This window comes from Tachypleus tridentatus, chromosome 5 (genome assembly GCF_004210375.1).
Source record: "Tachypleus tridentatus isolate NWPU-2018 chromosome 5, ASM421037v1, whole genome shotgun sequence".
Taxonomy (NCBI): Eukaryota; Metazoa; Arthropoda; class Merostomata; order Xiphosura; family Limulidae; genus Tachypleus; species Tachypleus tridentatus.
Window position 1 is genome coordinate 40,750,655 of NC_134829.1, and position 11,468 is coordinate 40,762,122.

General features: G+C 34.8%; 1 protein-coding gene across 2 annotated transcripts; it reads left to right on the forward strand.

Annotated features, from left to right (window-relative positions):
* Positions 1–4,143: 4,143 nt before the first annotated feature.
* On the forward strand, positions 4,144–9,422 carry LOC143250997 (uncharacterized). 2 transcript variants are annotated; one of them, XM_076502265.1, is made up of 2 exons: positions 4,144–4,338; positions 7,740–9,422. In XM_076502265.1, exons 1-2 carry the CDS (start codon positions 4,159–4,161, stop codon positions 8,559–8,561), a joined length of 1,002 nt encoding a protein of 333 aa, XP_076358380.1. In that variant the 5' UTR covers positions 4,144–4,158; the 3' UTR covers positions 8,562–9,422. The 2 variants fall into 2 exon arrangements, with proteins under 2 accessions (XP_076358380.1, XP_076358381.1); XM_076502266.1 differs by lacking the exon at positions 4,144–4,338 and adding an exon at positions 5,052–5,071.
* The last annotated feature ends 2,046 nt before the right edge of the window (positions 9,423–11,468 follow it).

The following is an 11,468-nucleotide window of genomic DNA, read 5'->3' on the forward strand; positions in this document are numbered from 1 at the left end:
ATGTTTGGTGTGACGGAAGTAAACTTTTAACGTAATAATTTGTTTTTGCACTTTCCATATAGCACATTATATCGATGTGAAAAATATTACACAAATCGTGTAACAAAACGTTGCTTGTAGCATTGTGGTTAACTTGTTAGGCTATGTATCGAAAGTCCAGGGTTCGAGATGTGAGACACTTTCAACTATAAGTACGTTATCAAAGTTCGAGTCAGTTATGTTATTCGGTTAAAAAACAAGCAAAAGCTTTTGTGGCAATGAGCACTATTGGTTGCTTTCCCTCTGGTCAATAGCTCAAAACCAGGAACAACTGTATCAGAATTCTAGAGATCTCTGACCTGGTCATTCTGGTTGGAATTTCTAATTCCATATTAAAGCGGCTGTGTTTGCATTTGTTCTTTAGTGTAGCTCATGCTTCGGAACGTGTTTCCTGGACCTGCTTGAGTATTGAATCCTAAATTTTAAGTTCGATATACAAAACCTGTTCCGATAACTTGTGACATTAAAATATTGTTTCTATTAAATGTGGAGACCTCCCCTTGGTAACTTATTGTAATGAAAATAGAGTAAAATAATCGGAATAAATATAAAGTACCTAAGACGATCTTGAAACCAGTGATTTGTGGTTAATATATCTTCGAATAATTATTTGTGCTAATTCTCGAGAATTTAGCAGAAGGTTTTAAAGGGAACTTCTCAATATTAAACATTTTCAGCTATTTCTCAGCCAACTATACTCCTTTGAGCTAGATGTTAGTAGCTAATACAAAACCACGTTTCGAAGCGTTATTTCTTAACAGTTATCAGTTATTTTAAAACTGGTGCCAAATATTCTGTAGATAATTTTTCAAACATTCCTATCATTGAGCCTGGCATGACCAGGTGGTTAAGGCACTCGACTCGTAATTCAAAACCAAAACCAAAACAGAAGAAACAATGTTAGGATTAGTTTGTTTCGAATTTCGCGCAAAGCTACACCAGAGCTATCTGCGCTAGCCGTCCCTAAGTTAGCAGTGTAAGACTAGAAGAAAGGGAGATAGTCATTACCACCCACTGCCAAATTTTGGGCTACTCTTTTACCAACGAATAGTGGGATTGACCGTCACATTATAACGCCCCCACGGCTGAGAGGGCGAGCATGTTTGGTGCGACGGGGATTCAAACCCGCGACCTTCGGATTACGAGTCGAACCTTAACCACCAGGCCGTGCCGAGCCCCTCTTTCTTCTTGTGTCCTCGCTAGCTCTCAAGCATTATTTCTTACTTATAAACATGTTAGTTAGGTAGAGAACTAAGGTCTTAGTTTTATATTTAGTTAATTATATCTTTGTTATGCTTTAAAATGTATATTAGAAAAGTTTAGCAACTTTTTTTTTAAATGTAAGCCAAATTTTTTTGATTTATGAGGTTTAGTGTAGTGGGCAAAATATGTCAACATTCTAACAACGGTTAAAATGTCGCTACCTAGGACTCCTTGAGAATTCACGTTGATCGGTGTTGCGACAAGTAATATTACTAGATGGTAAGAAAGGAAAATAAAACATCAAAAATAAATGTTTGTTGAAACTAAAAACTTACAATTAAGAATTTTAACTAATTTTCAAGAAAATTAAAAAAATTAATTTTCACTGCACAATACGTGATGATAATATTCCAAATATTCAGAGTCTGAGTGCAGATATCTACAATACGAACATATTAATTCTTTGTTTAAAATAATAAAACATTCTCATTCTTTGTTTACAAAATGATCCTGATCTTCTAATCCAGTTTTTATGAAGATACGTTAAGAAAGCTCGGAGTTATTGTAAGTAGACAGGTAGCTAGGATCTGATAACAGATATTTCCCAGAGTTGATGGTATAAAAACAAACAGAGAGCTAGAACCTGGTAACAGATATTCCCTAGAGTTCATAGTTTAAAACAGAAGAAGATAAATAACTGCAAAGAAAAAGTGATTACAGTTGTGACGTTATCTTTACTGTAGGTTGTCCCTTGTTTGTGTATTTTCTTGTTCAACGTAAAAGTAACACAAATAAAAAATTACTTATACACATATATAGGAATAAAATCCCCTTAACAGCGAAAAACTAATCTTTTTTTTTTCAAATCACGATTTAAATTATTATTGTTTTACTTCTTCAACTTATAAAAGCACAAAGCTGAACAATGAGGTACCACAAGCATCGAAATCCGGTTTCGAGCAGTGTAAATCTGGGAGGTACTATTGTAAAAAGAAGCCCATAAAAACCACAAACCAAAGAACCTGAAACTACAACTTTGTACATATATCCCCCTTGGCCCAGCTAACCTCCATACCAAATTTGTTGAATATCTATTAACAGGAGAAAAAGTAGTAAACGCGCATAAAATACCGCAACGTACAGAACTGAAAATTTATGTCTTTCTCCCCATGGACCAAATGAATCTCCATGCCAAATATGGTGAAGATCCATCCGCACCCATCATATATTTCCAGATTTCTAAAAATATTTAAGTCTCTATATCTGATGAACGAAAATAAATGTCTTAAACATAAAGTTTGCTGAAAATGTGATTTGTTATTGATTGTAAAAACGTTATTCATCTTTTATTTAAGTTTACTGTATTATATACACACTCTCAGACATTTTGAACAGTATCACAGTGAAACATAGCATTTATCAAGCTACTAATTAGGTTAGCAACATTGGCCCAACATAGCCAGGTGGTTAGGATGTTTGACTCGCAATCTGAGGATCGGAGGTTCGAATCCCTGTTATACAAAACGTGCTCACCCTTTCAGCAGTGGGGACGTTATAAATTTTCGGTCAATCGCATTATTCGTTGGTAAAAAAAGTAGTCCAAGAGTTTGCGATGGGTGTTCATGACTATCTGTCTTCCCTCTACTCTTACACTGTTAAATTAAGGACGGCTAGCACAGATAACAGTTGTGTAATTTTGCGCAAAATTAAAAAAAAATAACAAACCCTTGGCAACAAACAGAAGCGTGATTTATTTCAGCAACATAAGTCATTTGATTTCTTAAGAAAGAAACAATTACACGACTTACGCGATGGGCCTGTTAACATGATGGACTGAGGATCTGTGATTATAACAGTAACTTTCAAATTACACTGTTTGATCTGACAAAATTAGCTCAACTGGTGAGTGGTGTCGACTAGCTGCCTTCCCGATAGTCAGTTAAAAATTAGGGATGGCTTGTGTAGCGCGAAATCCAACAAAACAAACACGAGACATAAATATAAATGTTGGAGATGCGAACTCTACAAAATTTTAAATTCAAGAACAAGTAAAAAAAGGATAGTAATACATCATTTAAAAATAACGTTTTGAGTTAACAGTGACGAAACGTTGTTTTTTAAATGATATAATTCTGTCCCATATTAACCGTTTTTAAATAACGGGATATATTCCAACTCTCAGTTGTTCATAACCGCTAAGACAAACCGTCCTAAGAAATTTTAGAAACTCAATTTGAAACTTTTCTGTAGTATAGCGTTTAATTGTTGACTGTCGTTTGAAATGAAGAACGTTTCTCAAGTGAAAGCCTGCAAACAGTTCCGAGATAAGCCATCCAAGCGTTGCCTGGTTCGATGTGGACTTCTGTATTAAAGATACTTCCCATTCGACTATTGTTTTAAATCGGTACCAGCCTTACCGTAAACCAAAGAGTTGCTACGTGTAACGTCCAATTCTTTCATTAGGTTAAGTATATCTTTTAGCTAAAACGTTACAAACACGGTAAACAATTCCACAATTGTTACCATGTAAACCAGAGTTGCTACGTATAACGTTCAATTTGTTACTAAGCTCAGCATATCTTTTAGTTGAAAAGTTACAAACACGGTTTTCCAGACTCTACATTTCAGAGGACGACTTAATGAACACGATATGGGTCTCAGGCTGGTCTAAGTCTACATATTTTGACCAGTAACTTCCGTTTTCCAGATTTGGTTCCGGTTTGTTTTCACGACCCATTGTTATATATCATAATTCCCAGTCTTGTCGACATAGGTTCTTGGTCACCAAAGCAATCAAAAACACTTCTATGAAATTAATCATAAATATAAACATACACCATGACTTGATGGTTTTCTATGAAAATGTGAACGATAAAAACCTGGAGTCATTTCCGAACGACAAATACATAGATATTAATGAGGTATCTCGGTGTAACAGGCTCAACCAGGGTGTACCAGTTGTGTGAAATGAGTTTTATTATAAAAACTCCCTCTATGAGAATCTATCTTCATATAATTCGTTCCACATCAGTTTGCCCAGGTTCAGAAAAGAAAAGAATAGAACGAGAAAGAAAACTGTACAACATGAACTTTATTGTAAGTATACATGACTTACGTATAATGTTAAAACTGTACAACATGAACTTTATTGTAAGTATACATGACTTACGTATAATGTTAAAAGTGTACAACATGAACTTTATTGTAAGTATACATGACTTACGTATAAAACTGTACAACATGTTAAAGTAACATGACTTACGTATAATGTTAAAAACTGTACAACATGAACTTTATTGTAAGTATACATGACTTACGTATAATGTTAAAAACTGTACAACATGAACTTTATTGTAAGTATACATGACTTACGTATAATGTTAAAAACTGTACAACATGAACTTTATTAATGTTAAAAAAGTATGACATGACTTACAATGTATAATGTTACGTAAATGTTAAAACTGTACAACATGAACTTTATGAACTTTATTAATGTTAAAAAAGTGTACAACATGAACTTTATTGTAAGTATACATGACTTACGTATAATGTTAAAAACTGTACAATGTGAACTTTATTGTAAGTACGTATAATGTTAAAACTGTACGAACTTTATTGTAATACGTGACTTACGTAAATGTTAAAAACTGTACAACATGAACTTTATTGTAAGTATACGTGACTTACGTATAATGTTAAAAAAGTGTACAACATGTATACATGACTTACTTACAACATGAACTTTATTGTAAGTATACATGACTTACGTATAATGTTATACATGACTTACGTATAATGTTAAAAACTGTACAACATGAACTTTATTGTAAGTATACATGACTTACTTACAACATAATGTTAAAACATGTGAAAATTTCTATTTGTAAATTTGTAATTCTTCGCATTTTTGTGCGACTGGTTGAAGTTAAAACTTATTTATTTTTACTGTATCACAACGAAGTTCATTGATAGTAATAGAAATGACCCATTAAATTTTTGTTCAGGGTTATTATTCTTGATACGAAAGTAAAGTCACATGTGTATATATATATATATATTAGTAATTCTATATTGTTCTAAACATACTTTAATATTTTGTGCAGAGAGCGTGTGTTTTTCTTATAACAAAGCCACATCGGGCTATCTGCTGTGTCCACCGAGGGGAATCGAACCCCTGATTTTCGCGTTGTAAATCCGTAGACTTATCACAGTATCAGCGGGGGTCTTTATACTTAGAAAAACTAAATCCAGCACTAATAACATTGTAGGATACCAAAATTACAACAGTTAAATATTATTTAGAGACTTTAAAAATGGTTGTGTGTTATTGTTTTGTTTGGGATTTCGCGCAAAGCTACACGAGGACTATCTGCGCTAGCAGTCCCTAATTTTGCAGTGTAAGACTAGGGGAAAAGTAGCTAGTCATCACCATCCACCTCCAACTCTTGGGCTACTCTTTTACCAACGAATGGTGGGATTGACTGTAACATTATAACGCCTCCACGGCTGAAAGGGCGAACATGTTTGGTGCGGCTGGGATTCGAACCTGCTACCCTCAGATAACGAGTCGAGTGCCTTAACCACCTGGCCATGCCGGGCCTTGTGTATTATTAAGTACGAAGTTGCACAAACGGTTATTTGTACTCTGCCCACCACAAGTATCGAAACCCGGTTTCAAGAGATATAATTCTGCAGACATACCGCTGTGCCACTTGAAGACACTTTCAAAAAATACTGTTCCAGTTTGTTCAAGACAATGTAAAAAAAAACACGCTTCAATTAATTTGAGGCGTTTTTTAAAATGACATCAGTTGTTTGCAATGATTAATTCTTAGAAAAAATATATGTACCAGATTGTTTTTGACAGGTATGAGAAAAAGAGGAACTGTGAATTTTAGAATTTAACAGTTTAAAATAATTATGACTATTTATACCAAACATGCGCACCCTTTCCGCCGTGGGGCTTTGTTTATATGAGGATCAATCCCATTATTCATTAGTGAAAAAGTAGCCCAAGAGTTGGCGGTGGGTAGTGATGACTAGCTGCCTCACACTGCTAAATTACGACTAGAGCAGATAGCTTTCGTATAGCTTTGCGCGATATTCAAAACAAATAAACAATTATAAAGTTATTAAGGCTACCATTGAGGATGAGGATAGAGGGCACTAGAATAGCTGATTACATCAGTTATATAAAATTTGAAATTAGTAAAAACAAAAATTAAAAGAAAGGTTCTGGGTCTCATATTTCGGTATATCCGACAGAAGTTAAACATAGATTATTTACACTCTACCTGTGTTTATAATAAAAGAAGAATATTCGTAACACTTTCACGGTAAACGAAAACATTTTTTTTTTTACTTGAAAGAAGTAACACATCAAAACCGTTAGGTTTAACCAAAATGTTTTGGTTTTTCTTTGGCTCTCAACAGATGTTTTAACCAATGACTAACAGAAAGCTACCCTGAGGTAACTAACCAATATTTCAGTTAGCGATTTGAAAGTCAACGTGTGAAACTGATTATCATCATTTATTCGCCTTAAGTAGCTTATTTGTAATATGGTCGTATATATATATATATATATGTATAAAGTACAGAAATTATTGTGTCTGTCCGTTTGACTCTCTGTTACTTCAGTACTCCTAAGTATTTGGTCTAATCTCGACGAAACGTTGTAGGATGATGGATTTAAACAAGAAGCGTGTTAGCGGGAGATTAACAACCCCTCCACCCACTATTGTTACTGATATTAAGTATTTATTATCTTTGACGTCAGTTAACGTTAACCACATGCATAGATGACGCCATGTCCTTACCCTCACACGCACACAAAATAATTTTTCTATAACACAACATACATTCAGTGCGGAGAGAGGGCACAGAAACGCCTTATATATCTCAAAGATGGCGCTAGCGCTCTCTAAGCAAGAACGCATTTGCAAATGTTGCAATAATAAATAAATTTACCTGAAGTTTCTATTTTAACAACCATAAAGCTGAGATAGAGAAAAGTTTCTAGAGTTATATCCACTTCATATGTTGACCTGTGGCCTTTCAACTTCGGCCTATAAAACACTTATGCGATCAACGACCGTCATTTAATTAATCACGGGAAATACAGTGGAAGGACGTTGCGGATGGGTGTTGAAAGCGGTAACAGAAAGTACCCCTACCACTACTATTTTACAAAGTCACCCTAACCAGTCAGTCTTTTAATTATATACGTATCGAGTTCTTAAAGTTTATACAAAACACTTAGTGAGGCAATAATGAATACTGCAGTAATGTGTTATATCATAAATAAATTGTGTGAAAGGTAATATTTTTGTGTTGTTTATCATAGCAACAACACCTATCAAAGTTTTAAGTTCATAACTCGGACAGAAGGCGAGTACCTCAGCTTGTGTTAATATGTAATATAAAAGGATCATGGGAAGAAGAACATTCCAACGAACAGTTTTTAATTTTGCATTTTATTACTTACTTAACAGGTGGCGTTTTCTGTCCTCTCGTGTGCTTTGGTTGTGGTGGCTGTGGACGACACCAATGAGCACCCTGATAATTTACGCGATCCCACGATCAACAGCCGTCTCCCACCCAGCTCTGACTTCGACAACCGAGGCTTTGATAGATATAGCAATAACCTTTATGATAACCGGGGAAGTGGATATTTCCCTGTCGGTTTTAGAGGGAATGGAAACTATCCTTACCGCGACCGATTTCAATTTCGCTATCCACAGTCTCCTTACAGCAACAGCTTCAATTCCCGATACCCATACGACGATAGATTCGATTACAGAGGCCCTTACGACGATAGATTCGGTTCCCGATACCCATACGACGACAGATTAGATTCCCAATATCCCTACGACGATAGATTCGGTTCCCGATATCCAAACGACGATAGATTCGATTCTCGATATCCAAACGATTATCGCTTCAATAACCTAGGAGACAGAAGTTATCTTTATGATCGTCTCTTCGATGATCGAGGCTACGGAAGTTATCCTTACTACAGGTATCCCTACAACAACAGAGGTCACTCGAGGGATAGTCGCTATAGATACGGTAGAAGATATCCTTATGACTCAGCCTATGGTAACTCAGTTCCTTATGGTGATCGTGTTTCTGGTTACACGAGGTCTTTCCGCTCCACAGACGGTGTTTCGCCACTGGTTTACTCTTCAAGGGACAAATACCCCGCAAGTGCGAGCAGTAATATCCACTACCAACTAAAGGTTCCAGGAGTTAACGTAGGTGGAGGAGATGAGCCCTCTCGAATCTTCAAAACAAAAAAAGAACGTTCAGTATAAATAGATCATCTTCGCCATTTTTGTTCCGCACAGAAATAAAAGTTCACAGGTTTATCAAACATTTTGAAATTATTGAGTATTGAAACACGCGAAAAGAGTTTATATTTTTCTTTTCGGAGAAGTGAAAAACAAAATCCAAATTCGGATAGTAAGGATTTCTTGAACTTCGTAGATAGTTTGCAGATGTTACGACAAGTAATTTTAATCTTATCACTTCATAAGTAAATGTGAAATAACTATTAAAAACTGTGTTTTTCAAATAAACCATTGTAAAAGTTAGAGGGAGCTTCTATCACTTTACTAAGCAAAATAGAAACGTTGGAACACTCTTTTACACCTTCATATATCAACTTTTCTTGTTAAGGTCGCTGCGTCGTTAGCCTTTCTTTGGTATTTCTTGCGGATAAATGTTTATATGATATTAATATTAGTGTGCATAACCATATTTGGAATTTTCTAAAATGCATTCCTCTCTTAAAGAGCTGTGGAATCAGAAAACCTTACAATTTCCTGTAGCTATTGGACACTTACCTACTTCTAGTAGCTTCCCTCGATTTGATTCTAAAATTTCACAAGAGAAACTAAAAATAATGTAAAAATGGTTTAATGTTTTTATAAAACAAAATTAGCTGAGGTTTATATTTCTATTTCTGAATATTGATTGCTTTTTTTAGAAAGATCAAACACTCCAACGTTTTGCCAATACGTGTTAAATTATAGATTGCTATTGATAACTGGGCTGAGACACCTTCTTAATGTGTGTGTTTTTTTAAATATAAATGCACATAAACATAAATATATGAATTACGTTTGTGTGAAAGCTTTTCAACAGGTAATAAAACGGAAGTTCTTCAGTCCAAAGTTGTGTGAAGAGTTTTTCTTTGTAAACTATCAAACCAAAAGGTCCCGGATTGTCCAGATGGTTAAGGCACTCGACTGAGGGTCGCGGGTTGGAATCCCCGTCACACCAAACATGTTTGCTCTTTCAGCCGTGGGGGCGTTATAATCTTACGGTCAATCCCACTATTCATTGGTAAAAGAATAGCCCAAGAGTTGGCGGTGGATGGTGATGACTAGCTGCTTTCCCTCTGGTCTTACACTGCTAAATTAGGGACGGCTAGCGCAGTTAGCTTTCGTGCAGCTTTGTGCGAAACTAAAAACAAACCAAACCTGAGAAGCTAATGCTGTTAAGCCCAAAGCTACACAAAGGGCTATCTGTACTCTTCTCATCAAAAGTATCGAAGCCCGGTTTCTAGTAGTACAAGTCCGTAAGTATACTGCGCTACTGGGAAGTGCTTAAGAAACACTTCTCTGTATATTTTAGAAAGACTTAGAGTGGTGTCATAAATTTAAATTCTAAAACTATCTTCCAAGAATCAAGTTGAAGAAAATGTTCGAGCTGAGTTTCTTCGTCAAGATAAAAAGTTTAATATCATCACATACTGATAATTCGTACCAACGAACAAGCCGAAAATGCAATAATATACTACTATGGTTTGTTTTAAATTTCGCACAACGCTACATGAGGGCTAGCTTTGCTAGCCGTCCGTAATCTAGAATGTTATTTCTATTAAATAAAATTTAAAACTCTTTTGCAGCAAAATGTATTTTATTAAAACTTTTTTTTTCTTTTCTGGGGTACCTTTATTTTGCCCCAGTTGACAGTTGAAAAGTCTTTAGAAACAAAGTTACACAGTAAGTCAAGAGTCAAAACGAAAAAAAAAACGGAAGAACTTAAGCCTGGAATCTCAATTTTTTTAATTGTACAATGGATCTATGCAAATGGATGGATAATAGCAACAGAATTGTTTTGTCCTCTCTTATTATATAAACAAGTCACTATTTCAACATTAAATAAAGTAAATACAAACAACAACAGATTTTGGAGACAAATCTGGAAAGTTACATATGATGAGAATAGAAACGTGAGCAAAGCCGTCGTCAGTTTGTTCATACACAAAAATCCATTTGAACGCAATGTTGCAAAGAATGCAAACAATCTTGGTCATATTTTTGCATGTTGCTAAACCTAAGTAGTGTTTATCAAGTCCCTGCATGCTGAAATAACCATATATGGTTGGCATATCCTTACACGTGGTAATACTCAAACACGGTCGGTCAGAACGACCGATAAAAGTCCTAAATGTTGCAAAGACCAAACACAGTGGACAAAGCACAGTACATTATCTGCAATTTTTGGTCTTAAATGAGCTATGTCTGAAGAATATTAACAGAAAAGATTATTTACTTCTTTGTGTACGATAAATATTTCAAATTTCATCATATCATTGCAATCATCACCAGTTTTGATGGCAGATCACAACAAGAAATAAAACGTATTAATATTTCCGGTCTGTACTGAGTGATCTAATCAAGTTTAAATGTTTGTTTTAACTAGTCTAAGCAACTTTAAGTTTCTGTACTAAGTCATCTAAACAATTTTAATATCTGTTCTAAGTTGTCTAAGAAACTTGAAGTGTCTGTTCTAAATAATCTGAGCAATTTTAAGTGTCTGTGCTAAGTGATATAAACAAGTTTAAGTGTCTATACTGAGTTATCTCAACAACATTAAATGTTTGTACTAAGAGACCTAAACAGCATTTAGTGTCTGTACTAAGTTATCTCAACAACAATAAGTGTCTCTGGTAAGTAATTTCAACAGCGTCAACTGTTTGTTGTAATTTCATCAACTTTATATGTTTGTAATAAGTAATTAAATACCTCCAAATGGATATGGTCAGTTTACTTCACAAAGTAACGTCTTTTGAATACCTTTAAATACTTATTGTAAAGATAATTATGATAAAATATTGTAACTACGACTTCAAACGGTAAATGAGTTAATAACAAGCTGGTATCTAATAGTGCTGTATCTATAACATAGCAATATTGTACTTGATACCTTTA

Bases quoted from the DNA above. Each gene is read 5' to 3' on its own strand.
- LOC143250997 (XM_076502265.1), top strand. From the start codon at position 4,159: ATGAGGTATCTCGGTGTAACAGGCTCAACCAGGGTGTACCAGTTGTGT. The intron at 4,339-7,739 runs GTAAGTATACAT...CTTACTTAACAG, and splicing joins TGTACAACATGAACTTTATT to GTGGCGTTTTCTGTCCTCTC.